Source organism: Gadus morhua, chromosome 10 (assembly GCF_902167405.1).
Source record: "Gadus morhua chromosome 10, gadMor3.0, whole genome shotgun sequence".
Classification (NCBI taxonomy): domain Eukaryota; kingdom Metazoa; phylum Chordata; class Actinopteri; order Gadiformes; family Gadidae; genus Gadus; species Gadus morhua.
This window is the reverse complement of record NC_044057.1, coordinates 27,184,756-27,210,185: the sequence shown is the minus strand read 5'-3', so window position 1 is coordinate 27,210,185 and position 25,430 is coordinate 27,184,756. Positions and strand designations below refer to the sequence as shown.

General features: G+C 48.3%; 2 protein-coding genes across 3 annotated transcripts; both read right to left on the bottom strand.

Annotated features, from left to right (window-relative positions):
• Nucleotides 1-958: 958 nt before the first annotated feature.
• Nucleotides 959-14,179, bottom strand: tmco6 (transmembrane and coiled-coil domains 6). The gene is made up of 12 exons (XM_030368667.1): nucleotides 13,987-14,179; nucleotides 13,788-13,888; nucleotides 13,529-13,638; nucleotides 12,101-12,284; nucleotides 11,784-11,888; nucleotides 9,215-9,306; nucleotides 8,999-9,115; nucleotides 8,652-8,766; nucleotides 8,290-8,464; nucleotides 8,084-8,178; nucleotides 6,391-6,558; nucleotides 959-1,143 (listed from the first exon to the last, which is right to left on the bottom strand). The coding sequence occupies exons 1-12, from the start codon at nucleotides 14,075-14,077 to the stop codon at nucleotides 1,015-1,017; spliced, it is 1,482 nt and encodes a 493-aa protein (XP_030224527.1). The 5' UTR covers nucleotides 14,078-14,179; the 3' UTR covers nucleotides 959-1,014.
• A 96-nt stretch (nucleotides 14,180-14,275) lies between these two features.
• Nucleotides 14,276-25,420, bottom strand: LOC115552522 (nucleolar protein dao-5). 2 transcript variants are annotated; one of them, XM_030368697.1, is made up of 16 exons: nucleotides 25,162-25,420; nucleotides 24,604-24,656; nucleotides 24,399-24,493; nucleotides 23,757-23,854; nucleotides 23,330-23,458; nucleotides 22,082-23,149; nucleotides 18,826-19,776; nucleotides 18,183-18,365; nucleotides 18,020-18,106; nucleotides 17,740-17,904; nucleotides 17,508-17,607; nucleotides 16,889-17,049; nucleotides 16,639-16,780; nucleotides 15,199-16,110; nucleotides 15,019-15,112; nucleotides 14,276-14,896 (listed from the first exon to the last, which is right to left on the bottom strand). In XM_030368697.1, exons 1-15 carry the CDS (start codon nucleotides 25,270-25,272, stop codon nucleotides 15,066-15,068), a joined length of 4,302 nt encoding a protein of 1,433 aa, XP_030224557.1. In that variant the 5' UTR covers nucleotides 25,273-25,420; the 3' UTR covers nucleotides 14,276-14,896; nucleotides 15,019-15,065. The 2 variants fall into 2 exon arrangements, with proteins under 2 accessions (XP_030224557.1, XP_030224558.1); XM_030368698.1 differs by having other exon boundaries at nucleotides 17,746-17,904.
• Nucleotides 25,421-25,430: the final 10 nt, after the last annotated feature.

Here is a 25,430-nt window from a genome sequence, read left to right as displayed (position 1 = left end):
TCGTTCCATTTCTACGCCCGTTATTATAGAAGGCAAACTGTCAGTGTCTCTCAAGTCAGATGTGAAACAAAGCTGTTTCTCATTGCCAACTGATCTTATACCGCGATAGTTAAATTATTCTCATTAACATAGGACAAAAAACAGTAAATTTCAAGAAGTACTAGTTTTAAATCTGCGTATTAAATATAAAAACCTACACAAAATATACACTGTGAACTGGATCAGCTTTACAATCAGGTAAACTTGCCCGCCAGCGAGGGGCCCCGCCGGCCAGCGTGGGGCCCCCGCCCGCCAGCGAGGGGTGGGTGGTGCTCCTGGGAGGGTGGGTGCTGCTCCAGGAGGTGTGCTGGGAGGTGGTGCTCCAGGAGGTGCCCTGGGAGGGTGGGTGGTGCTCCAGGGAGGGTGGGTGGTGCTCCAGGAGGTGTGCTGGGGGGGTAGGTGGTGTTACAGGAGGTGTGCTGGGAGGTGGTGCTCCAGGAGGTGCCCTGGGAGGGTGGGTGGTGCTCCAGGAGGTGTGCTGGGAGGTGGTGCTCCAGGAGGTGTGCTGGGAGGTGGTGCTCCAGGAGGTGTGCTGGGAGGTGGTGCTCCAGGAGGTGTGCTGGGAGGTGGTGCTCCAGGAGGTGTGCTGGGAGGTGGTGCTCCAGGAGGTGTGCTGGGAGGTGGTGCTCCAGGAGGTGTGCTGCGGGGGTAGGTGGTGCTACAGGAGGTGTGCTGGTGGGTGGTGCTCCAGGAGGTGTGCTGGTAGGTGTTGCTCCAGGAGGTGTGCTGCGGGGGTAGGTGTTGCTCCAGGAGGTGTGCTGCGGGGGTAGGTGGTGCCACAGGAGGTGTGCTGGTAGGTGGTGCTCCAGCAGGTGTGCTGGGAGGTGGTGCTCCAGGAGGTGTGCTGGGAGGTGTTGCTCGAGGAGGTGTGCTGCGGGGGTAGGTGGTGCTACAGGAGGTGTGCTGGTAGGTGGTGCTCCAGGAGGTGTGTTGGGAGGTGGTGCTCCAGGAGGTGTGCTGCGGGGGTAGGTGGTGCTACAGGAGGTGTGCTGGTAGGTGGTGCTCCAGGAGGTGCGCCGCTCTCTGCCGGATCTCTCCGTCGCCGTTATACTGGACAGCTTCGAGCAGCGCTACGCCGTTCTGCCCCACAAACTCCTCCGCGGCCTGGGCACAATGAGGGATAGCCAGTTTAACGTCTCAATAAGCGTTTTTACACTAATGAATATAACCTGGCTTATTTTAAACATTTCCACGGCATGATGCGCGAGTTTACACTGAACGAGGCAACATACTGTCTTGATTTCGCACCCCAATGTCCCCCATCGAGAGCTACACATATTGAGGGATCCACTTTCATGTAAATGCGATTAGACGCCTTCGCTGTACCAGGGGCGGGACTATGGTAGAGGTCTTTGTAAATGGTTCTGCACTGAATCATGACCTTGCACTGTTAATAATAATTCATTGAATTTATTTAGCGCTTTTCTAGACACTCAAAGACGCCTACAGTGAAGGGGGGGGGTGGGGGGGGACCTCACTAACCACCACCAGTATGTAGCACCCATTTGGGTGATGCACGGCAGCCAATCGGCGCCAGAACGCTCACCACACACCAGCTTGAGGTGGAGAGTGAGGGATGAGGTGGAGAGAGAGGGAAAAGAACACTGTTGGTGTTTTTGCACTTGTAAATAGTTAGTAGTCGTGTTTGTAGCCTAACATTAGATGTAGTCTACTCATTCTCGCATGAGTGGTTAAAAAAAACAACATTCCGAGTATGCAAATTATTCTAAAGAGGTCTCCGTGCGTAGCTCCGCCTGCTCCAATTAACCCATAAAGCCGGCTCCGTGACGAAGGGGGAACATACCCCCTGTGTTTTAAACAGGCCAGATAGTTTAAAACCCAGGGGGTTGCTTCGGGAGGGGCGGCCCTGCTGCGACTCGGGCTCGTGAGACGCACAGCGTTTTGTTTGTTTGATTTTTGCCACTGTATAGAAGTTTGTTAAATTTTTACGTCCGGTGTTACTCATGTGTGGATTTAAGTGGAGGATGGTAGTGATCAATCATGGGGGAAAGGAAGATCGCGGCACTGTTTATACTGCTGTTGGTGTTCGCGGCCACCAATGGATAACAACACCACGACGGCGGCGGCTCCGCACTCTACGGGGGGATCGACCAGCTGGCGCGGATCAACAGCAAGGAATGGCTGCTGTCCTTGCAAGGAAACTACACACCTGAGCTGGGCCTGCTAGATAAAGTTCCCGTGGAGTTGTTACGACGAAAGAGGGGGCTACGAACGCGGCAACGGGGGAAGAGAGGCGGTATCAAACACCGGCTTCGCCAGAGGCGCAACAAACCACCGTTACCCTCTATTCTGTTCAGCAACGTTCGTTCTCTTAGGAATAAGATGGATGAACATCGTATGAACACTAAAGTTTGTCATGAGTACCAGGAGTCCTGCCTTTGGATATTCTCTGAGACTTGACTGCAGAGCGACGTTCCCGACCAGCTGATACAGGTACCAGGCTTTCTAAATGACCGCAAAGACAGGAATAGTAACTCCGGGAAAACGAGGGGAGGTGGAATCTGCGCGTATATCAATGACTCCTCTTGGTGCCGAAACTACACCGTAAAGGACTCGCTTTGCACTCCCGATTTTGAACTGTTGTGTCTGAGTCTTAGACCTTTTTATCTACCCAGGGAATATGGAAACATTTTTATCTGCATTGTGTATATTCCACCTAGTGCCAACGCATCCAAAGCAGCCTCACGCATAGCCGACTGTGTCCATTCACAGCTTGAAATGAAGCCTGACGCACCTATGCTCATATTGGGTGATTTCAATCACCGTAAAATGGAAAATGCCCTCCCTGGATTTCACCAATATGTTACTGCAGGCACACGGAAGGATAACATACTGGACAAATGCTAGGGCAACATCAAAGATGCATATGCCTCAAATCTGACCTCCACTGGCGAACTCGGACCACAACTCAGCCAACTGATTCTGTTGATATATGTTTGTTGATATAGGTATGATTGCATGTAACTGTAGTTACCCGTTCAGAACCAAAAGGAGGCGCTGTTGCGCCATGTCTGTGACTATATAATGGAATGTTCACTCCAATTTCCCTCTCTCTGCACTTGGCTCTAGGAGAGCGTGCGTCTGTTCGCGGTTCACAAATAAACTACACCAGTACGGCTAGAGAGAGAAATGTATTCGAATTATTATTCCGCCATGAGAGTGAGACTCTAACAGATTCCAACGTATAAATCTATCCTTGAACGCAATAAGGCCACTAAAAAGACTGTCAGTGTCTGGCCAGATGGTAGCAAAGTTAAGTGGATGTTTCATTGCCACAGACTGGTCTGTTTTTTATCAGGACAACGATGACAGACAATATAGCTGAGGCCATCGACGTTACATTGATTTCTGTGTTGATACCGTGACTACAAAAAGAACGATTAAATTATACCCGAATAACAAGGATTACATCACGCCTGAAATTAAACAGTGTTTACGACGGAAGCAGCCAGGAGTAACAATGTTATTGAACTTAAATCCGCGCCAAAGGAGCTACGGGTGATGCTGAGGAATGCACGGGAACAACACAGTCTGCGCGTCAGGGAGGCCTTCTCCAACAAGAACTGTAAACAGCTCTGGGATTCAGTGAAAGACATTTTGAACTTTAAGAAGGGGGAAGCACTGCATGTTTCAAATGAGATGGAGACAGCAAATGAGCTGAATGATTTTTTATCTCCGATTTGATTGTGATGCTAATCGAGTTTTGGAGGAGTGTAACAGTGTGTTGAGCTCAGTAACATGTGATGAACTAAGTTAGTAGAATTGTAATAAACCCTGAGGAGGTTTCCAGGGTTTTCAGGGGGCTACATATAAAAAAGGCTAGTGGGCCGGATGGCATCTCTGCCTTCTTCCTTAAATCTTTTTCCCAGGAGTTAACTCCAGCTTGGAGCCCTCTCTTTCAACTTTCCGTTGACACTAATACAATTCCAAAAAGCTGGAAGAAAGCTATTATTATTCCAGTCCCTAAGAAACCTTGCCCAAAGGATAACAATGATTTTAGATCTGTGGCCCTGACTTCGATCACAATGAAGGTTTTTGAGCGTATAATGGTGGGCATTTTAAAGCATGAGGTAAAACATCTCCTAGATCCTTACCAATTTATTTCCCAATCAGAGTGGCAAGGGCACTGATGATGCTCTAAACACAGCAACTCATCTTGTTCTAAAACATACTGAAAACCCCAAGGCCTATGCCAGACTATTGTTCATGGATTTTAGTTCAGCTTTCAATACGATTCTCCCCCAGATACTGGAGGTGACGAATGGAGGTGAACCCCTTTGTTATGAAGTGGTACTTTGCTTTCCTCACCGAAGGCAGCAACAGGTGAGGGTCAATTCCACTCTCTCTAGCGTAAAGGATATCAACATGGGAGCTCCACAGTGATGCGTACGTTCTCCAATTCTTTTTACATTATAAACTAACAGCTGTAAAAGTAAGCACAGTGAACATTATGTAATTAAGTTTTCTGACGATACAGCTCTATTGAGCCTTCTGTATACTCATTCAGACACAACTGTGTATCATACAGAGGTGCAGCGCATAGTATCAGGGTGTGACGGTCACAACCTTAACCTTAAATGCGACAAAGTCAAAAGAGATGGTCTGTGATCCCAGGAGTGTGGGTGATCATAAGCCTGTGTCCATTAAGGGACAGGTAGTAAAGCAAGTCACACATTTCAAATACTTGGGTATTACTTTGGATTGCAAGTTAAAGTGGAGCTTTCACGTGGAGTATGTTTGTTCAAAGATCTGTCAGCGGCTATATTTTTTGCGTAGACTAAGGCTCCATGGTGTGGATAAGTACATTATGATGTTATTTTATTGAGCTACCATTGAGTCCATAATACGCTATGGCATCACAACATGGTGCGGTAACCTTACCGTAAGAGCCAAAGCACAACTCCAGAACCTTGTTAAGAGGGCAGGGAAAATAATGGGGAACCAGCCCCCATCCTCCTTAAAGGAGATTTTTGAGGACACAGTTAGGAAGCAAGGTGCTAAGATAGCCACAGACCCAACCCATGTCCTAAACATGGAGTATGAGCTGTTGCCTCTGGTCAAAAGATACCGGCTCCCATTTTGTAGGCTAAATAGATTAAAGTTCTCCCTAGTACCGCTATCAATTAAGCTACTTAATGGAGGGAGCTTTCCGTGAAGTGCAATAACTGGGGAGGGCAATAATGCAATACTATATTTTTATAATGGGTTTCAAGGTGGGGGTTAGGCCATGTGTTTGGGTGAGGCCATGTTTTGGGTAATGCAATGCGTTTCATGTTTTATGTTTGTCGATGTAAAACCTTTATGTATGCGTCGCCGACGCTCCGTTTGCCAAAAGCAAATTTCTCTCGTGAGAGAGACAATAAAATACGTACTTACTTACTTAGTGAAATTGTAAAAATGCCTGCAGTGTTACATTGACTGCCACCCCTCTTGCCGGGAAAAAGTCTGAATTAACAACTCAATTAATAACTCAATACCAGTTTAACTTCAGATTGATGTGGAACTGCGAACCGCGACATGGAGGCGCCGAGGCGGTGGTGCCTCGGCAGCGGGCAGCGGGGCTCCGGCGGAAGACAATCGCGGGCAACAATCCCTTTCTCCTCCATGTTCAGTCTACTTCAGATTGATGTGGAAGAACCAGAGACGTCGGAGAACCCGACGGAGTTGTTTGAGAGGATATTATGAATAAACGACTGCGTCTGGTACTCCGACGTCTCTGGTCCTTCCTCATCAATCTGAAGTTGCAGTTCAATCTGGACTTCAGAGAGTCAAAGCTAACGATTCTTCCCCCAATTCCTTCTCCACCATGGCTGAGAATCAATACACGGCTCTCCACTCCGGCTGTTTCCCATTGCAAATTTGCTTCTACCATGGTCGGAGGTTTGTGTCTGACTAGTTCTCTAGCTAAGCTGTGAAGAAACATGGCGGACATTGTGTTTACATCTCGTACGCGAGCTCCCCCCCCCCTCATTCCTTATTGGAAAAACCCTGTGGATCCAGCCAAATTTCTACAAACATGTCATTTGGCGTCAGGTCAGAAGAAATGTAAGGAGGACGGCTGGGCCAAGGAAGACTCGGTCAGACTGATGGAAGAAAAAAAATCTTTTTTTTAATATTATAATAGCGATTTTATAATGATAGAACGCCGGTTCTGTATCAGTGAAGTATCCCTTTAACCCTCGACCTAAACCGTAACCTTAAATTAGTACTAGTTAATATCAAGTGTCAACAATCAGGCACATCACACGCAATAACCCACCGTCACCAGAGACGGTGCTGTTGCTGTGCTTTCGACCTTCGGTTTCTGAAAGGCGAGGTGCTTGTACTTACTTGTGGGCAACCTGCTACCAGCATGAAGAGGACCTCCAGGCTCAGAGCCACCACGTCCGGCTCAGACATCCTGAGAGTAGCACACAGGGCGGGCACCAGCCCAGCACGGGCCAGCTGGGAGCAGGACCGGTTAGTCTGGTGGGCAACGTTACCCAGAACCCGAAGGAGCTGGGACACAAATGGAGGGTTAGTGTTAGACTGGTTAGGGTTAGTCTGGTTAGGGTTAGTCTGGTTAGGGTTAGTCTGGTTAGGGTTAGGGTTAGGGTTAGTCTGGTTAGGGTTAGTCTGGTTAGGGTTAGGGTTAGTCTGGTTAGGGTTAGTGTTAGTCTGGTTAGGGTTAGACTGGTTAGGTTTAGTCTGGTTAGGTTTAGTCTGGTTAGGGTTAGTCTGGTTAGGGTTAGTCTGGTTAGGGTTAGTCTGGTTAGGGTTAGTCTGGTTAGGGTTAGTGTTAGTCTGGTTAGGGTTAGACTGGTTAGGGTTAGTCTGGTTAGGGTAAGTCTGGTTAGGGTTAGTCTGGTTAGGGTTAGGGTTAATCTGGTTGGGGTTAGGGCCCAGTTTGGGTGATGCCATTTATTGATGTTTGTTTTATGTCTGCACGTGTGGGTTCGGGGGACTGTACATGATATGTAGCCTGGCTATTGCCAGACCAGCTCAATCGTAGATTGCACGTTGGTCGGGAAGCTGCTGTCATTTCAGCACAAGAGGTGTGATCACCGGGCCTAGTTCACATGACTCTGTACGCAATTGGCTGCTTGCCGTCGCTTCCCTGTTGTCATTGTATTAAACCAGCCAATAACACTCCAGGGGGAAAAGCCATATTGTTGATTGGCTCTCGCAAAAACATATCGAAACTAGGAAGACATGTACTGCTCGTCTCCAGTCCCTTCTGCAGGGCGAACTCAAATCGCCAGCAGAAGGGCGGGACAACCGAGTCTACATGATATGTCAAGTAAGGTTGGTTCATCAGTGTCCCCAAGACATGAGATACAAAGGAGTTTCTATCTTTACCTGATAGCACTTACTGCATTTCAACTTCAGCACACTGACCAATGTATATAATGGAATGTTTAGCAACTCATGTATAAGAAAGTACCAAACCTTTTTATGGCTTGATGAATGTTTAATTAAAGGTATGTTATAGAATGTTACTGCATTATACTCCGGAGTAGTACATAAGATCATAGGAACAACTTTATGATAAACCTATGAAAAACGTGTAGAATCAATAAGGCAGAATAATACTGCGTCAATCATTTAGGTCTGGTGTGACATGCAGGTACGCCCGGAGCCTAAAACGCGTAGTTTGCTTGGGGTGTCGAATTTAAGGCTGTCCTCACGTTCATGTGAGGACACAGCTCATTAAAATGGGCATACATCAAAAATATTTGTCATGCAATTAAAACAATAAAGATACATAGCTCGTCAGCCAGTTAATTCATTTAACGGAGAATAGAATAGCACTTTCATGATAGGTCGGTAGAGTCTGTATGCGCATTGTTGTGAAAAAGGTTTCACAACAATGTGCTTCACGTGAAGCGGTGTTGTTGAGCTAGCAGTTGATCTAACAGATATCTCTGTGTTTATACACTCATACGTTGCTATGTTTGGGTTAGGGTTAGGGTTAGGGTTAGTTGATCCAACAGATATCGCTGTGTTTATACACTCATACGTTGCTATGTTTGTCTCTGCTCACCATTGTGTTGATTCCTTGAGAGAAAGGCAGGAGCTGAATCAGTTCTGGAACCAGGTTGAGATCCAGCAGCGCAGCGCAGAGCTCGCTGGAGTCAGCTGTGTGCGAGCGAGAGACAGATTATATTCACTATAAGGGTATATTCACTACTGTTAGGGTTAGGGTAACCCTAACCCGTGTAACGAGGCGCCATCACAGTGCAGTCCAACCTGTTAGGTTGTTGAGGACCCAGGCGCTCTCCAGGGCCAGGGCTGGATGGGAAGGCAGGAAGGCCCGAGCAAGAGCGCACAACGCAGGCAGGAGGTCGCCCCCCTGGGAGCCCATGTCCCCCGGAGGACCAGACGAGAGCAGATTGCCCACAGAGCGCAGAAGTGGCCAGACTAACTAGGAAAAAGAAGTAGCAGTAGGGAAGAAATGAAATAAGTCAGTTTAAAAGCCACATCCCGAATCCTAATTTGAGAGATTACTGATTTGTCATTTTGCCACATTGTAAGGGGCTTTGATCAAATGGGAATAATGAACGGGAAACAAAGAGTACGTTTTCTTCATATCCACACCACCCCTTCCTCACCAGTTCCATGCCTTCTTCTTTGGTGCCTTTAGAAACAGCACCCCCTAGGGCCACTAATAGAGAACTGCACCTTGACAGGGTCCCGTCAGCTCTCAGGGCGGAGCTGCCCACGGTACTATGGGTTAAGAAAACAAAAGGCAGATTAAAGAAAGCCATATCATATAGATGATATAACTGGATCACTACTAGGAATATACAAATCCTAAAAGATAGCACTGGACACCATTCAGAATGGAAAATACCCACAAGTCAACAGGGCAACAAGTAACATGATTATGGGAACGAAATTGGGAATGGTAGTGGGAATAAACATATGTGGTGCTTCTCTGGCGGTGGGAGACCCCGACCTGCAGGTGAGGTAGTGAAGACACCAAGCACACTCGATGGCCGGAGCCAGGCCGAACTGGGGGTCAGGGGACAGCACAGACCTCAGGAGTGAAGGCAGGCCTGAGGCTAGCACCGCCCTGCAGAAGGAGAGAACAGCACCCTGAGTCACGGGCCACGCCCTATGAAGCGCCTCTGAATGCGGTGGAGAATACAGGAAGTTCTGCTGCAGGACTCACGGTGTTATCTTCTCCGCTGCGTCCTTCGCCTGAAGCAGCTGGGAGAGAGTGAAACCTACGGCTTCCACTACGGCTAGGTTGGAACGCTGGCTCTGAACACACACACACACACACACACACACACACACACACACACACACACACACACACACACACACACACACACACACACACACACACACACACACACACACACACACACACACACACACACACTTAACTTTTTTGCCCACCAGCCACTGTGGCAGGTAGATTTAAAAATCTACCAGCCACTCATCTTTTTTACCACCCACTTTTTATACGATATATTTTTTTTTAATAAATGCGTTTTGAACAATATAATAGTAACAATAGATAAGAAAAGTGTTTTTATATACCCATCTTTTTTTCCATCACAAGTGATTTTACTGTAAGTAGGTTCTACCAAGGAACTGAGTTGAAAATGTTACTCTTACCGATAAACAATACACAGGTATCTGCCATGTTAAGTCATGTTTATTTCAAAGGTGTTACGAAGTTTGGGGATAATTCATCTATACAAAGTATTTTGTAGTAGTATGACATATTAACAATACAACAAAATGCATGGCTACACCATCATAAGTCAATTAGATTTTCTAAGTTTACATTTGACTAAATACAAATTTGTCCACAGACATGGTAACTAACGTATGATAGTAAGCATTATTGGCCCTTAACACTAATATTCAGAAAAAACACTTTCTTTCTGTTCAATAGTCTAGATATAACTTTATCAATCAACTGTAGGAGAAATTCGTTAATGTTTGTCCCTATAAAACAACAATGGTAAAAAAATAAATACAAAACACGACGGTAACTGAGTAAGTCAAACCGTCCAATCTGAAGGCTCTACCTAACCTCTCCCCCTACTCACTTCCACCAATGCAAAGCGAACAGAACTGAGCAGGGGAGGGCGTAGCCTAACTAGTTTGTGAACGACCCAGAGAAACGCAACGCAAATTCAATGTGAACATGTATGAGGCTTTAATAAAATCCCGGACAATTTTGAAATTCCGCAAAACATTGTCTCAAAAAGAGGGCATGTCCGGGCAAAAGAGGACGTATGGTTAGGCCTACCCTACGTACGGGAAACACATTTGATTCCTACCTGTAAAATAGCGGCCCAAATTGGTTGGCGCTATCCTGGTAATTTCTCTGCGTGAGAAATACGAAGTTTGGCGTGTGAGTGTGTGCATGGGTTGAATTCATGGGGCAAGCCCCAGGAATCTCCCACTTCCGCTTTCCATGAAAGAGAACCAAACTAATTCACACAAAAGCGTTCATGCAAATCTTGCATCAAAGGCTTATTTAAGGAAGTTCTCTCCAGTCACGCTAAAATTAGTTCGCTAGTAGTAGCGCTTTAATTTGCAGTGTCCAGAAAATTCTGAGAAATCTGAAATGCTGACTAAATTCTCAGAATTCTGGCACTGCAAATTATTGCGCGCTTCCAAACCGCTCTAGATTCCCCCACCCCCACAAAGATTTTTTCCTGTAGAAACCTATGGTGGAAACCGATACGCCCTCTTAACCACAAAATGTTTGAGTCACTTCTATGGAAGTAAATCTGTGCCATCGGATTTTGAAAATAAAAAGCCATTGAACTCTAAGCACTGAATATTTATGCATTGAAATAACGTATTTGGATTTGAACTGAACTCTAATTCAGCTTTATTTTAGGGTTAAATGTTAAATGTTAAAAATTCAAAATCAAAGATTCAACGTCAAAGACTTCAGGTGGGGACGTTGATTACGTTGAAATTCAAATCCAGATACGTTATTTCAATGCATAAATATTCAGTGCTTAGAATTCAATGGCTTTTTGTTTTCAAAATCCGATGGCACAGATTTACTTCCATACATTTCTCCTTCGTCGATCATGCCTCTCGTTGGTTACACAAATCTTACCATGGACACTTCCCGAACCCCTCTCAAATTTCAGCCGGCCAGACAATTCACGTCACAGTCACGTCTGTTAATTTATGAATGGAATTCTGAACGTGTCCCGCCTCCGAAATAGCCTGGCTATAGCCATGCTGCCTTGCGCACAATTTCATTTCGCGCTGCAAGGCAGCCTGGATTCCATGGATCAGATTTTCGCCTGAGATGGGGAACCAATCACAGAACGGGGAGGGACGGCAAGACGATGACAACGTCTATGCGACACACCAATCGTCTTCTTCCGAATTGCGTGTGTCTCACGCCGAATGCGAGAGACTTGAGAGCTGTTAGTTACCGGTATATTATCCCGGATGTTGGCAGTCGCAGTTCAGCAAGAGAGGCGTAGAAGAAGAAGGGGGCCGGATGTTGACAGTAATGGTTGTGGAACTGTGCTGCGCCGTATGACGAATGTATTGAATATGCAAATTTGTTCGGACCTGACTTGAAAGTATTACCCGACACAGTGGCGGGTGAAGTGACACGATTCACCCGCCACCATACAAATCCACCCGCAAATGGCGTGTGGCGGCTGTTAATTTCCATCCCTGACACACACACGAATGACAATCAACAATACGCTGTGTTTGTGTACTACTATGTACAACTTTACCTCCATGCAATTCTTGAGGGCAGGTATGATCCCTTGGGCCAAGAGTTTGTCTCTTACAACATCGCTGCCTGGACACAGATTACCCAGTGTGTAGAGACAAAGCTCCTGCGCGCGCGCGCGCGCACACACACACACACACACACACACACACACACACACACACACACACACACACACACACACACACACACACACACACACACACACACACACACACACACACACACACACACACACACACAGTTTACCAATATAGTTAAAACAACATTACAATTCTAATAATCATTTTTCTGTGTTTGGTGCGCTTGGCCACTGACTGTCAGCTTGGTGCTTTGGCCGGACAGGTAGGTGAGCAGGTAAGGGGTGGCGGGCACACAAGCCAGGGTCACGTTGGGCTGGTGGGACTGGGACAGCTCGTGGAGACACTGGAGGGCCAGCAGACGCCACTGAGCCTGGGAGCCACTCAGGAGCCCTACTAGTAGATGCATGCTGTTCTCATGCCTGGAAGAAGTGCACACAAACACACACACACACCGTTTTCTTACTGTTTGGAAGATTTTCTTTTCCCTCCTCACCTCAGACCCCGAGCCACGCCCCTTTATTGGCCCATTGATTTTTCCAATTAGCCCATGTCAATCAGTTACTCACTCCCTGCCACTGACTATTTCAGCCACACCTGTGACCAATCCCCTTTCCTTTGTTCAGAGACAATGAACACTCTGAGAGCTGTGCCTTCGAACTCCTTGGGCCTCTTCGGATTGTCAAATCACCTTACCTTTATGCCTTTCCTTAACCTTTATGACAAACGACATCGGATCAAGGAGATATGAAAAGGGGCTTCCTTTCAAATACAGGAAAAAAAAAACCTGTTTAAAATTAATTTGACTCGAGTGCGATGGCAGGTATTGCTGACATCTAGCGTCTGTAGCGTGAAACTACATTTTTCCGAAGATGGACTACAACAAGCACTCTTGTATTGATTTCAATCAAGTTGTCGCCAACAGTTACAATCACCAAGGTCAGATTTGGCCCACGGGAACAATTTAGGACACTTGAATCCCAATTCACATGTGAAAAAAAATAGGCTAAAATTATGTTGATGTTGAAATGAACTGCCCCCGGTAGTTTTTCCGAAATGTGAGGTTGGCATTTCATTTTCTTATGTATATTTTGTGCTTACTAACCAGCAATAAATGTAATTAATATCTGGAATTCGTATCCATTATTATCAATTTTATTTTCTTCTTCTGCTTTGTCTCGTCTCTCATGCGTCTTCGTCTTTAAGTTATCATTTAAATCCACAAACATCAAATGGGTAATCCGGGGCAGATAAAGACTGGGACCAGAAGATAATTACTTTCTCTCCATTGAAACCCATTCATATTTTTCGATCTCATAGGTCCGATGGGCTCTACCGGAAAGGGGCGTGACTTCCCCACTATGATTCGAACCACTTTTCCTGTAGTACTTCCGGGTCATCTCGTTAGAAAAGGAAATTTCCTATGCAAAACAGTGAACAGCCACTGTGTGCGTATACTGAGCAATACAGTCCAGCAGTGCCAGCAGCACCTTTGGAAACTAAAACCTATATACTTTGGAGCTCTGACTGGACAACCCTGTGTTCTCCCCGACACCCCCATTTGTCTCGAGCCAGCACCTAGACATTCCTAAACACCTCCTCTTCACTTACACTCTTATTAATAAATACCAAAAATAAGTTCGATTAAGATCGGAGGAGACCATACTTTATGAAGACTGTCTGGGCCGATGGGTTTCGCAGAGAACCGCTCAGAGCTTTCAGATGAGTCTCCTTCTCCTGTCCGCTCTGCTGGAGTTTCTGGACTAGATGGACCACCTTGTCAGAAGAAAATAGTGGGAGGGGGGGGAGTGAGATCGCAGCGTTTGCGAGGCTTTGAGAGCGTGTCCATATGTTCCTTCATCTTATGCATGTTCAAATCAAACAGAGTGCATAATCAATCACACAAGGAGTGAGGCGTCACTGACCTGGTCCCCTGAAGCAGCATCCATGGGCGTCTCGTCCTCATCTTCACACAGCAGGAGCCTCTTGCTGACCAGCAGGTTGTCTTTCCGAGCACTCCGTAGCACTGCAGCAGGAGACGTCCATTCACTGTCACTTTCAATATGGTTGGTCCAGACTGAACCAACAAATGAATCCACTGATGAACGTTGAGAATATGCTCACCTTTCTCATGTTCTCGTCTCTTTAACTTGAACTCTTCCAAGCTGCGGCCCTGTGGAACAGCTTTGTGGCGCACTGAACTTAATCTCCACATTGCATCAGCATGAAATACAATATATATAAATAATATAAAGTAGGTAGCCCAGAGTTTCACGGCGAGACCAGAGATGCTTCGCAGGACCACTTCTTCTGCTCTTCGTTCATTCGCCATGGAGGAACGACATCGCCACCTTTCGGCTATGTGATGTAATGTCACGATGCCACGGTTACCGAAATGAAATTTCAAGATTAGTTAAAATAAAATGTATATTTTATTTTCAATACATAGACATATGGGTAAAATTATTAACTGCTAATCTTTAATATTAAAACGAATGTATTAAAACATGCATTCCAAGCATCCAGACTACAATGCAGTACATTATGTTTTGGAGTGAATTAGGATTATGGATAAATGGCAGGCCCGCCGCTCCCTATACGCAGAGTACACAGAGCGCGCCGGGCCAGCATTGGCCCTGATAAATGTTATCTTTTTACAGATGAAACATAACATGGCATATATGATTTTTTTTCTACCCAATCACCAACTATTGATCATCTCGACCACTTGATGAGGGTTTCTATGTAGGGGCATCACATCAACAACATGTTTATAACTCATCTTGTGGCGCATACACACCTACAAAACATACAATGAAGGTTTAATCACAATCCACATTATAATATAAAACTTAGCCAGGCACATGTAAGGTTCATACGTACAAAAACACAAAAAACTGAAACATAAAAAAGGTAATAAAAAGAGTAGAAAAATACAATGTATTCTTGTTACAGTATTTCACGCTGCCCATGATTTCCAGATGTCTTGACCCGTCCATAAAAAAAAGTCTTCATGTACTTCATGGCTTGTTTTCTGTGGATAAAAGGAGAAACGCAATAATACAAGATAATTCATAATAGATTTTGCTTATATTTATAACCCTTTTTACACCATATATTGCTCCTTCAATCAATACTATAACCGCATCCGATTACCTTTTAAACTTTGTAGGAGGTGGGAGGCACTTCGTTCGCTTCAGGTCCTAAACGAAGATGGCTGCTTTATCTTTGGCCTTTTTCTTTTTGCTCTCTGTTAAAAAACACAAATACTGATGTTACTGATGTTACGTTCCACTTTTTTTTTGTGCTTATTGTGAGAAATGTGCTCCTGCTCACTGGGTTTGGGCTCGGACAGAACGGGGGGTTCTGTTGCTATGGCGTCGAGCAGCCCTTGGAGCTCTGCTGCGATGCGCACCTCAGCCACCTGCTTATTTTTCCTCTTGCCCTCCTGACTCGTCTTCAGGCCTCCAGCAGAGTCCTTCTTGCTCTTCACAGCAGGTGTCCCGCCCTCGGTCCCGTCTGCCTTCTGATCGGCCGCCTTGCTCGCTTTCCCCGCCGCCTTCCCGTCCCCAGAGTCGCTCTTCTTCTTCTTCTTCCTCCTCTCGGGTTCCTCCTTCCCGTCCCCAGAGTCGCTCTTCTTCTTCTTCCTCCTCTCGGGTTCCTCCTTCCCGTCCCCAGAGTCGCTCTTCTTCTTCTTCCTCCTCTCGGGTTCCTCCTTCCCGTCCCCAGAGTCGCTCTTCTTCTTCTTCTTCCTCCTCTTCGGTTCTTCCTTCCCGTCCCCAGAGTCGCTCTTCTTCTTCCTCCTCCTCGGTTCCTCCTTCCCGTCCCCAGAGTCGCCCTTCCTCCTCCTCTTCGGTTCCTCCGCCTGGACGCCGTCCATCGCGGTGTCTGCTCCCTTCCTCTTCGCCCCGGCGGGCGTGGCAACGGGTACGAAAGAGAGGAAGGTCTGTTGGGCCGCGGGGAACGCGTTTTTAGCCCGAGGCGCGCGCGGCTTCCGCGGCGGGGCTTTCGTCTTCACCGCCTGGCCGGTGGGGTCAGCCGCAGCAGGGCCGGCCCCGGCCTTGGGGTTAGGGTTAGGGTTAGGGTTAGCCCCGGCCTTGGGGTTAGGGTTAGCCCCGGCCCCGGCCTTAGGGTTAGGGTTAGGGTTAGCCCCGGCCCCGGCCTTGGCCCGGGGCTTCCGGACGCGCGGCTTCTTGGCCGGGGTTGCGTCCAAAGCGGCCATGGTCTGCATCTTGGCTTCGTCTTCCACTGTGCGGACGAAGGGTTAGGGTTAGGATGGTTCAAAACGTCCAGACCGTTATACCAACCCACAGAGACGTCACCAAAAACCAGGTTAGGGTTAGTTAGACGTTACCAATAACCAGGGTTAGGGTTAGTTAGACGTTACCAATAACCAGGGTTAGGGTTAGTTAGACGTTACCAATAATCAGGTTAGGGTTAGTTAGACGTTACCAATAACCAGGGTTAGGGTTAGTTAGACGTTACCAATAACCAGGTTAGGTTTAGTTAGACGTTACCAATAACCAGGTTAGGTTTAGTTAGACGTTACCAATAACCAGGGTTAGGGTTAGTTAGAAGTTACCAATAATCAGGTTAGGTTTAGTTAGACGTTACCAATAACCAGGTTAGGGTTAGTTAGACGTTGCCAATAACCAGGTTGGAACAGAAACGCTTGCCACTTTTTACTGATGTGAATTAGACAAAAAAAAGTCTAGCAGTTATTCTCCTTTTTAGAAAAAACAACAACTACCCACACCCACACCTACACCCACACACCTGACAGATTCAAAACCAGCCGCTTCCACTTCTCCACGTCGAGACTGCCTTCAGAGTCAGAACTGTTGTTCCAAGCAGGAATCGGCGGGGCGCTGGACAGAACGTCCTCTGGCTCCATGGGCTGAGGAACACCCAGTTTCCTCTTTGTCGACGGAGGGTACAGAAGACATTGTTTAGCATACTACTGCATCAGCCGTGATACCTCAATGGCTTCACTTCTACATTAATGGTTGTGTTTGAATTTTCAAACCTTCTCTGTTGGCTGTGTCTTTTTTGGCGTCGGTGTCTTCTTCAGCACCAGTGTCTTTTTCACAGGTGTGGCTTTGCCTATCACAGGTGGAGCTTTGCTTTTCATGGTGGTGGCTTTGTCTTTTACGGGGGTGGCTTTAACTTTTATGGTCTTCGCCGTGTCTAGGATGGAGGGAAATGAGAGCTCATTTTGATGTAGGAATCAGATTGAGCAGCCAGGGCAACAGACCACCTTCTAAGCAAATTGACAATTATTCTCCAAGACCACATCAGTCCACCTTGTATCACAGGTCCGCAATAGGTCCTCCTAGGGCTGGGCCATTAGTCCAATTTTGATCGCGATTTCGATTTTAGCTTCAAACAATCACACAATTAACATAATCAAGTTTTTTATTTTTATTTAATTTATTATTTGTTTATAGAAAGTGCAGTACAGGTGAATAAATATATGTATATTATTTTATAGATTGGAACATTCTATAAAATGTTGTGAATTTTTTTAAGTTGAAAATTTCAAAGTTCTCCGTTACAAAGTATTTTTTGCTGAATAAATACAACATGTTTTGTGATTAGGATTTTTCCCATAATGGAACAGCCCTAGGTCCTTCTAGGCTACATACCTGGCACTGGGCCTGGGGCTTGTAGGACAGTACTTTGGAGGCTAGCTTTGGGCTTAGAGCCAGGAGAGGCAGCTGTGGAGCCAGGAATCGCTCTGGACCTCTGTTGAATAAATGTAAACTTGTAAAACAATGATCTATATACAGTGGCATACAGACAGCTCTGCAGATAGCAAAGACAATTAAAGGTTTAATAGGATAACTGGACTAACGAAGCATGGTCACTAACGCCAACCTTTACCTTCTTCCCAGCCTCCGAGTTGGAGCTCAGAGCTCCGTCTTTCTTGGGCCGCTTGGGCTTCGGGGCGGCCTTGGCCTTCGGTGCGGAGCTTGAAGTTGCGGAGGGTTTAGGGTTGGGTTTAGGCTTTGCTTTGGATGGGGGCTTGGAAGTGGGCGCCGCCTAAAAAGACAAACGTCATCAGCGTGTGCAGCAACAACACCCCTCCATGAGCTGTAAAGCCCAACTAAAGGATCAGTGTGTCCATCCAAACACCGTCAGTGTGTGTGGGACTCACTGCGGCGGGGGTCTTGGGGGTCCGCGGGCCTGCTCTGGGGGTGGATTTCCTTTTCGACTCGAGGAACTTCAGCATGGCTTCTAGCGCCTGTTGAACGGTTTCAGAAGCAGGTGTCGAACGGACGTCTAATACAAAACGTAAGATACGTGGACGATCAGGCTACCTGGGCGTGGTCCTCCTCGCTGTCGGACACCGTATCGCTGGACTCTGCGGCCGCTCCTCCTGCGCCGATGGCCTCCGGTGTGCGGAGGACCACGGCATCGTCGCTGCCGCTCTCGTCGCTGGAGCTATCCGAGGCCTCGGGCCGGGCGGGCGGGGGCTCAGCGCAGGGGTGTGGAGCCTGAACCTATAGGAACCAACGAGCGGGTTCAAAGATCAAATGGAGCCATGAGTCATAGAAAATGTCCTCAAAATATAAGCGATGAAAATACTTTAAATATATATATAAATATATAAAGATTCATGCAAAGCTGGCGATTATCTTTAATGACAATAAAGGTACATTTAATCTTGGCGGGACAGGTAATGGTAACAATTCATTTTTTTCTTAATTTTTCTGGTCAATTGAAGTAATTTAAAATGTTTTTTTTTGGTGCTAGAGCTATGAATGCCTCTGCATATATTCTCATTGCAAGTAAATGCCAGAAAAAAAAAATAATCAAAAAGATATTCGTAATATTGTGATGCAATATAAAGAAACACTTCTTTAAAGAATCGGAATACGTATCGACCTCGGAATGCAAGCAGCCTGGAGCTGAAAACACGAGCTGATTCCAGGGCCTAACAGCACCTCCCAACATGCGTACCGTATAACAGCCCCCCCCACTGTTCCCCCCCGCTTGAGTCTTAGCGGGAGTGGTCCGGCCGAAGAAGTCCCGGATGGTTGTCATGGGGACGCCCCCCCCTCCCTCGCTGGACCCAGGGCCGGGCGCTGCAGAGGGGTGGGGGCCCAGAGGGGCGGGGCCAGTGGCTGCAGGGGGGGCGGTCTTGGCTGGTGTGTGAGCCTTTCCTAGTGGTGTGGCGGCAGCAGGAGAAGCCTTCCTATTGGCTGACGGCGTGGCCGCCTGTTGGTTCCCAGGCAGCAATCCCTCGTCGCTGTCTGAAGACGACTCGCTGCTGTCGCTGTCTGCCTTCCTGGGGCCTCCAGCGGGGGTCCTGGCAGCGGGGGTCTTGGCGGGCGTGGCGGCAGCCTCCGGGGTCTTCTTGGCTGAAGGAGCGGCTCCGCCCGCTTTGGTCTTGGGTGCAGCAGTGACCCGAGCGGCCGGGGCGGTCGTGGTGGCGGGAGGTTTTTTGGGGGCCTCCCCATCATCACTTTCCTCACTGGACTCAGTGGTGGACCCAGCAGAGGGCGTGGCCCCAGTGGGGCCCGGGGCCGCAGGAGGGGGGGCCTTGGAGGGTGTAGAGGCCGCTCTGAGGGGCGTCTTAGGTGTGGTGGGAGGGGCCTCATCGTCAGTCCCCGAGGACTCCGTCTCACTAGAGCTCTCGGCGGCCTGGGCCGGTCTGGCGGCGGCGGCCAGCGGGGTGGACGGCGTGGCGGGCGTTTCTTTGGCGGCCTTGAAGTAATCCAAGATCTGCGTCTGTCTGCCGACTCCGTCGCCGCTGTCCTCACTGGACTCAGGGCTGGAAGCGGCCGGGCGTTCAGCGGGGGGGCCGGGGGCTGCAGGCGTGGCGGTCTGGGCGAGTGTCCAGGAGTCTGTAGGTGCTGTCTTCACAGGCTTTGGGGTGCCGGCGGCCGACGCCTTGACTGCTGGCTTCGGCTGTGAACCAGGTCGGAAGCAAGCAGAACGAATACCAATTAGAATGAATACATGTACTACAACATTTAAAGTGAATGAAAACAATCCGACTTAGTAGTAGTCATGTTAAGATGTCGAGCTCAAAGATCTCAGTTTTAAACCCGGTCCACTTGACATCGGGTAGGTACACGACAGTGGTAGGCCTACCGTAAAACTTCAATACCCCAGGCTTTTTTGTTTCAATCACTGAACTTTCGAACAAAACTCTTGCTCAGCAAAGATGGGAAATACTTTAACATTTATTTTTTAAACCAGTATGAATATTCCTACCGTACGTAGGCCTATAGACATTACCAGGCTATTAAATAACACACACACACACACACACACACACACACACACACACACACACACACACACACACACACACACACACACACACACACACACGATGGCGGAGTGGTAATCAGGAGAATTCCCGGTCGGCCGTTTACGTTTCGGGGCTGTAGGGCTGATTACTGCGGGATAACAATATTGCGTTTATAAAAGTTCCTTGCAGCGCCGTCCGGCCGCCTGAGCTGTGCGCCCGCAACCTCTCACTCACTCAACAGACGCAACACTCACAAACTGTCAACGTCGCAACCAAGTCGATTTTGTCTAGAGGGGAGTAACTGGGCGGCCCCTCCCGAAGTGGTACAGCCCAGGTGGGCCTTGAACTGCGATTGGTCAGAAAGTAACAGCTAATGACAACATTGAACTCTCGTGCAGGCTTGAACAGTGACACACAAACACACACACACTTTTAAGGAGTTTTTCACCCGCTCCGTATCCTTGCCCCTACAAGTTTGTGCGGCGTGCTTGTTGCCGGCGTAGCTAGATCAAGTATGGTGCTGTCGTTTTTCTAACGTGACTAGTTGTTGCTAGACAACAGGTGAAAAAAATAAAACATTTGCCAAGCCAAAAGAGCGTTAATCGCGCAATATAAAAATCAACGCCGTTAAAACTGCTTTGCGCTAACGACGTTAATAACGCATTAAACTAACAGCAATAGTTTTTTCATTTATCGTCATTGGCCAATTATTATTGCTTTTCGCAGTTTCATTTTTTTTTTGGCCTGGCATGATTTACAGACAGTTCAATAATTGTTCCTTTTTTTAATTGAGACTTGTAACATTTGTTATCATCATTGGGTAATTTTCATGATGTAAATTGAAGGAGCAAAAGCAGTATCGGCTCAGCCTGGAAATCCAGACCCACATCTAGAAAGCTGTAGGGTCTGGCAACGAGTAACGAAAATGGCCCTACTCGAGGGGCGGCACCAAGCATGCATTTGAAGATATCACCGGATAACACACATTGGATAACACTACGAGCAATCAGAAGAATACAAGGCGTGACGTATCCAGACCAGTGGAGCTAACCAATAGATAAGACTCTTGCCGTATTCAGTCGGTAAAACAGCAAAGCTTTTGGCCAGCCTATATCAGATACACCGATGTGATTGGTTAATGTGTTCTGGGCCCGGGGAATCGGGGAGTGAGTATATAGCTCGTTCCCAAAGTGACTCGCTGAGCAAATTCTAATTCTGCTCTCGCGAGAATTCTGGATTTCCAGGGTAGTATCGCCTCAAAATATCGGCTCAAGAAAATCGGTATCAGCGTATCGGCCATCGACTAAAGGCTGATTCATACCTCCGGATCCGGACGAAATTCGTCCGTCGCCCCAAACGTTGCCGCCGGAAGTACCCTTCATACCTCCGTCCGGTTTCAGCTTATGGATGTTACGCAATGAATCCTCTAGAGGGAAGTGACTGTCGTTTCACAAATTAACGGCATCGACAATCGCAAACATGATATCTGTAGAGATGATTTTGCTTCGCGTCATCTGAAATCTGCAAAAAAATGTGCAAAAAGTGTAGGCCTAGGCGGCGGTGGCATGTGACACCCCTCACCAACCAGCAGATTATCTCCTCAAAATGTTGTCAATAGACCAGTTACAACTCATTGCCAAAGTATAATATAAGTATAAAACCAATATATATCAGATATTATACTACTCTCTATTTTCGTGAATGGTCTGACTTCTGACTCTATACTGCCGCATCGATTTCCGGTGGTATTACTCCGTTTCTCCCGGAGCACTCCGGATTCGTAAGCTCAGAGGCGACGGAACATTGACGGACGAAACACCTCCGGGACCGGACGAAACGGTCCGTATCCGTATTTACCGTAGGGTTTGAATGGACCTTTAGGCTGATGGAAAAAAATAAACGGTAATGGCCCTAAAACGGTCCATATCGGTCGATCCCAAATCGCGATGGACTCACCGCTGGGGTCTCCTGGTCGCTCTCTGAAGTCGTGTCGCTGCTGACGCTGTCCGGCCTCCTGGGGACAGCCGCAGACACTGACCCCGGCCCCCCAGGGGCGGCGGTCTGGGAGGGTGTGGAGGCCGCTCTAAGGGGCGTCTTCACAGGGGTGGTGGGAGGGGCCTCATCCTCGCTGTCCGAGGACTCGGTCTCACTGGAGCTCTCTGCGGCCTGGGCTGCTCTGGTGGCGGCGGCCTCCGGGGTCTTCTTGGCTGAAGGAGCGGCTCCGACCGCTTTGGTCTTGGGTGCAGCAGTGACCCGAGCGGCCGGGGCGGTCGTGGTGGCGGGAGGTTTTTTGGGGGCGTCCCCATCATCACTTTCCTCACTGGACTCAGTGGTGGACCCAGCAGAGGGCGTGGCCCCAGTGGGGCCCGGGGCCGCAGGAGGGGGGGCCTTGGAGGGTGTAGAGGCCGCTCTGAGGGGCGTCTTAGGTGTGGTGGGAGGGGCCTCATCGTCAGTCCCCGAGGAATCCGTCTCACTAGAGCTCTTGGCGGCCTGGGCCGGTCTGGCGGCAGCAGGAGAAGCCTTCCTATTGGCTGTCGGCGTGGCTGCCTGTTGGTTCCCAGGCAGCGATCCCTCGTCGCTGTCTGAAGACGACTCGCTGCTGTCGCTGTCTGCCTTCCTGGGGCCTCCAGCGGGGGTCCTGGCAGCGGGGGTCCTGGCAGCGGGGGTCCAGGCAGCGGGGGTCTTGGCGGTGGGGGTCCTGGCGGCGGGGGTCTTGGCGGCGGGGGTCTTGGCAGCGGGGGTCCTGGCAGCGGGGGTCTTGGCGGGCGTGGCGGCAGCCAGCGGGGTCTTCTTGGCTGAAGAAGCAGCTCTGAGCGCTTTAGTCTTGGGCGCCGGTGTGCCTGGAGCAGCCGGGCTGGTGGTGGTGGTGGAGGCCTCCTGCGGTGGATCAGCGGCTCCATCTTCATCACTAGACTCACTGCTGGACGAGGCCGGGGGTTTGGACTTGGTAGGACCAGCCGCTGCCTTCACTGGGGGTTTGACAGCCTGGGTCGGGGTGGTCGGTCTCGCTGGGGGCTTTGTTCTCTGTTTTTTCAAACGTTGGAAGAAAATCAGTGAGGAATGAATGATTAGATCAGAATCAGAAATCAGAAATACTTTATTGATCCCCGGGGGGATATTGTTGTTGTTGTTGTTGTTGATCATCGCTGTCATGAATTGGAAAAGCCATCATTAAACTGAGCATGATGTTCCACAACACCTCACCCCTGTAGTTCCCTCGTCGCTCTCTGAATCCGTATCACTGCTGCCACTCTGTGGCTTGCTGGGAACTGTAGTTTTAACTGCACTCCCACGAGTCTTCACCAGAGTTTGATTCGATAATTTTTTCGGTGTCTGTGGGTGAGATTAAAGATGCAGCAGAAATATTCAGGGATGGCCTTCTTCTTTCTCATCCAATGTCGATATCAAAAACTTGGGAGATCATTTGATTACAACATTCATTTTTTTGTAGTCAGTGTTTTTCATTTTTTTCAGTGTCAAGCGTTTATAAATAAAGCTGGTTTCTGCGTTACTATTCTATCATTGTAACTGTAGAATCAAATAGCAAACACAAATAACCAAAACAAATTCAGAGAGACTTGTGTTTATGCTTGACTGAGTGTCTGCACTGTAGGCTCTAACCGGGCCTTACCTGTGGAAGTAGGCTCTGGCTGAACAGTTCACTGTCCTCCTCCTCCTCATAATCATAATCACCAGCTCCTGTTTCCCATCTTGCAGGCTTGATCCCACCTTCAGAAAACGGTTTGTAACAAATTGTTTGACTACTGAAGTGCTACACTGCAGAATTAGCAATATTCAACTGACAGCACATACTGTTAATCATGTTAAAACCCTACCTTTAGAGAGGGCCCCCCCTACCTTTAGAGTGGCCCCCTACCTTTAGAGAGTGGCCCCCTACCTTTAGAGTGGCCCCTACCTTTAGAGTGGCCCCTACCTTTAGAGTGGCCCCTACCTTTAGAGAGTGGCCCCCTACCTTTAGAGAGTGGCCCCCTACCTTTAGAGAGTGGGCCCCTACCTTTAGCGAGTGGCCCCTACCTTTAGCGAGTGGCCCCTACCATCAGCGAGTGGCCCCTACCTTCAGCGAGGGGCCCCCTACCTTCAGCGAGGGGCTCCCTACCTTTAGAGAGTGGCCCCTACCTTTAGAGAGTGGCCCCTACTTTCAGCGAGGGGCCCCCTACCTTTAGAGAGTGGCCCCCTACCTATAGAGTGGCCCTTACCTTTAGAGTGGCCCCTACCCTTAGAGTGGCCCCTACCTTCAGCGAGGGGCCCCTACCTTTAGCGAGGGTCACTCCATCCTCGTCGTCCGAGGTCTCACTGCTGCTCTTTGGGTCTGCTTTCCGTCTCCTCTTGGTCAACCCATTGGACTTTCTATCAGCCAATGAAACACGAAGCCAGCCTGTTACTTTCACTGTTCTAAAGGGTTAATGTTAGAAACGGGTTTGCAATACCATGGGTCGGAGGGGGGTAATCGTACTCACTCCAACCATGAAGTATAAATGTCCATCAAGGACGCAGAGGTGCCCGATTCCACCTGTAATGCAAAGAAGAACAGCTTAGGTAAGTGTGTGTGTGTGTGTAGTGAAGAGGTGTCTGTGAGTAGTGAAGGGGTCTATGTGGTGTGGTGAAGTTGTGTGTGTGTGTGTATGTAGATGTGTGTGTGCGTGGTGAGTTGTGTGTGTGTGGTGAAGTCTGTTTATAGTAAAGGAGTGTGTGCACGTGTGTAGTGAAAGTGCGTGTGGTAGTGTAGGTGTGTGTTTGTAGTGAAGTTGTGTGTGTGTGCGTTTAGAGAAGGTGTGTGCGTGTGTAGTGAAGTTGTGTGTGTGTGTGTGTGTGTGTGTGTGTGTGTGTGTGTGTGTGTGTGTGTGTGTGTGTGTGTGTGTGTGTGTGTGTGTGTGTGTGTGTGTATGTGTATGTGTTTAGGGAAGGTGTGTGTAGTGAAGGTGTGCGTGTGTGTGTGTGTGTGTGTAGTGAAGCTGTGCGTGTGCGATTGTGTTTCATAATAGTGTCTGTCTGATTGTGTCTGTATGTGTGCAGACCTGAGGTGCATGCTTCCTCAGCTCCTCAGCTGCATCCAGCAACCCGCTCTCCTTTAAATGACGACAGATCAGGAGGATCAAGTGGCCGCGCTTCGACGCGTCCGCGGACATCTTTAAAACAAGACGCGACAATGCGATAGATCATATAAATACGGAACAAAACTAAAACAAACTCGAAGAAGTACCCACGCTACACACACACTCATCCGAAAGCGCACACGCGTGTTTGAGGCGGATCGGTCCGGCCTTTGAACTACGACTGTTCTTCC

What these genes read in the sequence shown, in the direction of transcription:
- LOC115552522 (XM_030368697.1), bottom strand. Translation starts at nt 25,272, where the DNA reads ATGTCCGCGGACGCGTCGAAGCGCGGCCACTTGATCCTCCTGATCTGT. An exon ending in TGGAGTGACCCTCGCTAAAG is followed by an intron (nt 23,855 to 24,398) that starts GTAGGGGCCCCT and finishes CGTTTTCTGAAG; the next exon opens with GTGGGATCAAGCCTGCAAGA. An exon ending in GCGACCAGGAGACCCCAGCG is followed by an intron (nt 19,777 to 22,081) that starts GTGAGTCCATCG and finishes CCTGGTTCACAG; the next exon opens with CCGAAGCCAGCAGTCAAGGC.
- tmco6 (XM_030368667.1), bottom strand. Translation starts at nt 14,077, where the DNA reads ATGTGGAGATTAAGTTCAGTGCGCCACAAAGCTGTTCCACAGGGCCGC. An exon ending in GCCAAAGCACCAAGCTGACA is followed by an intron (nt 11,889 to 12,100) that starts GTCAGTGGCCAA and finishes GCGCGCGCGCAG; the next exon opens with GAGCTTTGTCTCTACACACT. An exon ending in CTCAAGGAATCAACACAATG is followed by an intron (nt 6,559 to 8,083) that starts GTGAGCAGAGAC and finishes TTTGTGTCCCAG; the next exon opens with CTCCTTCGGGTTCTGGGTAA.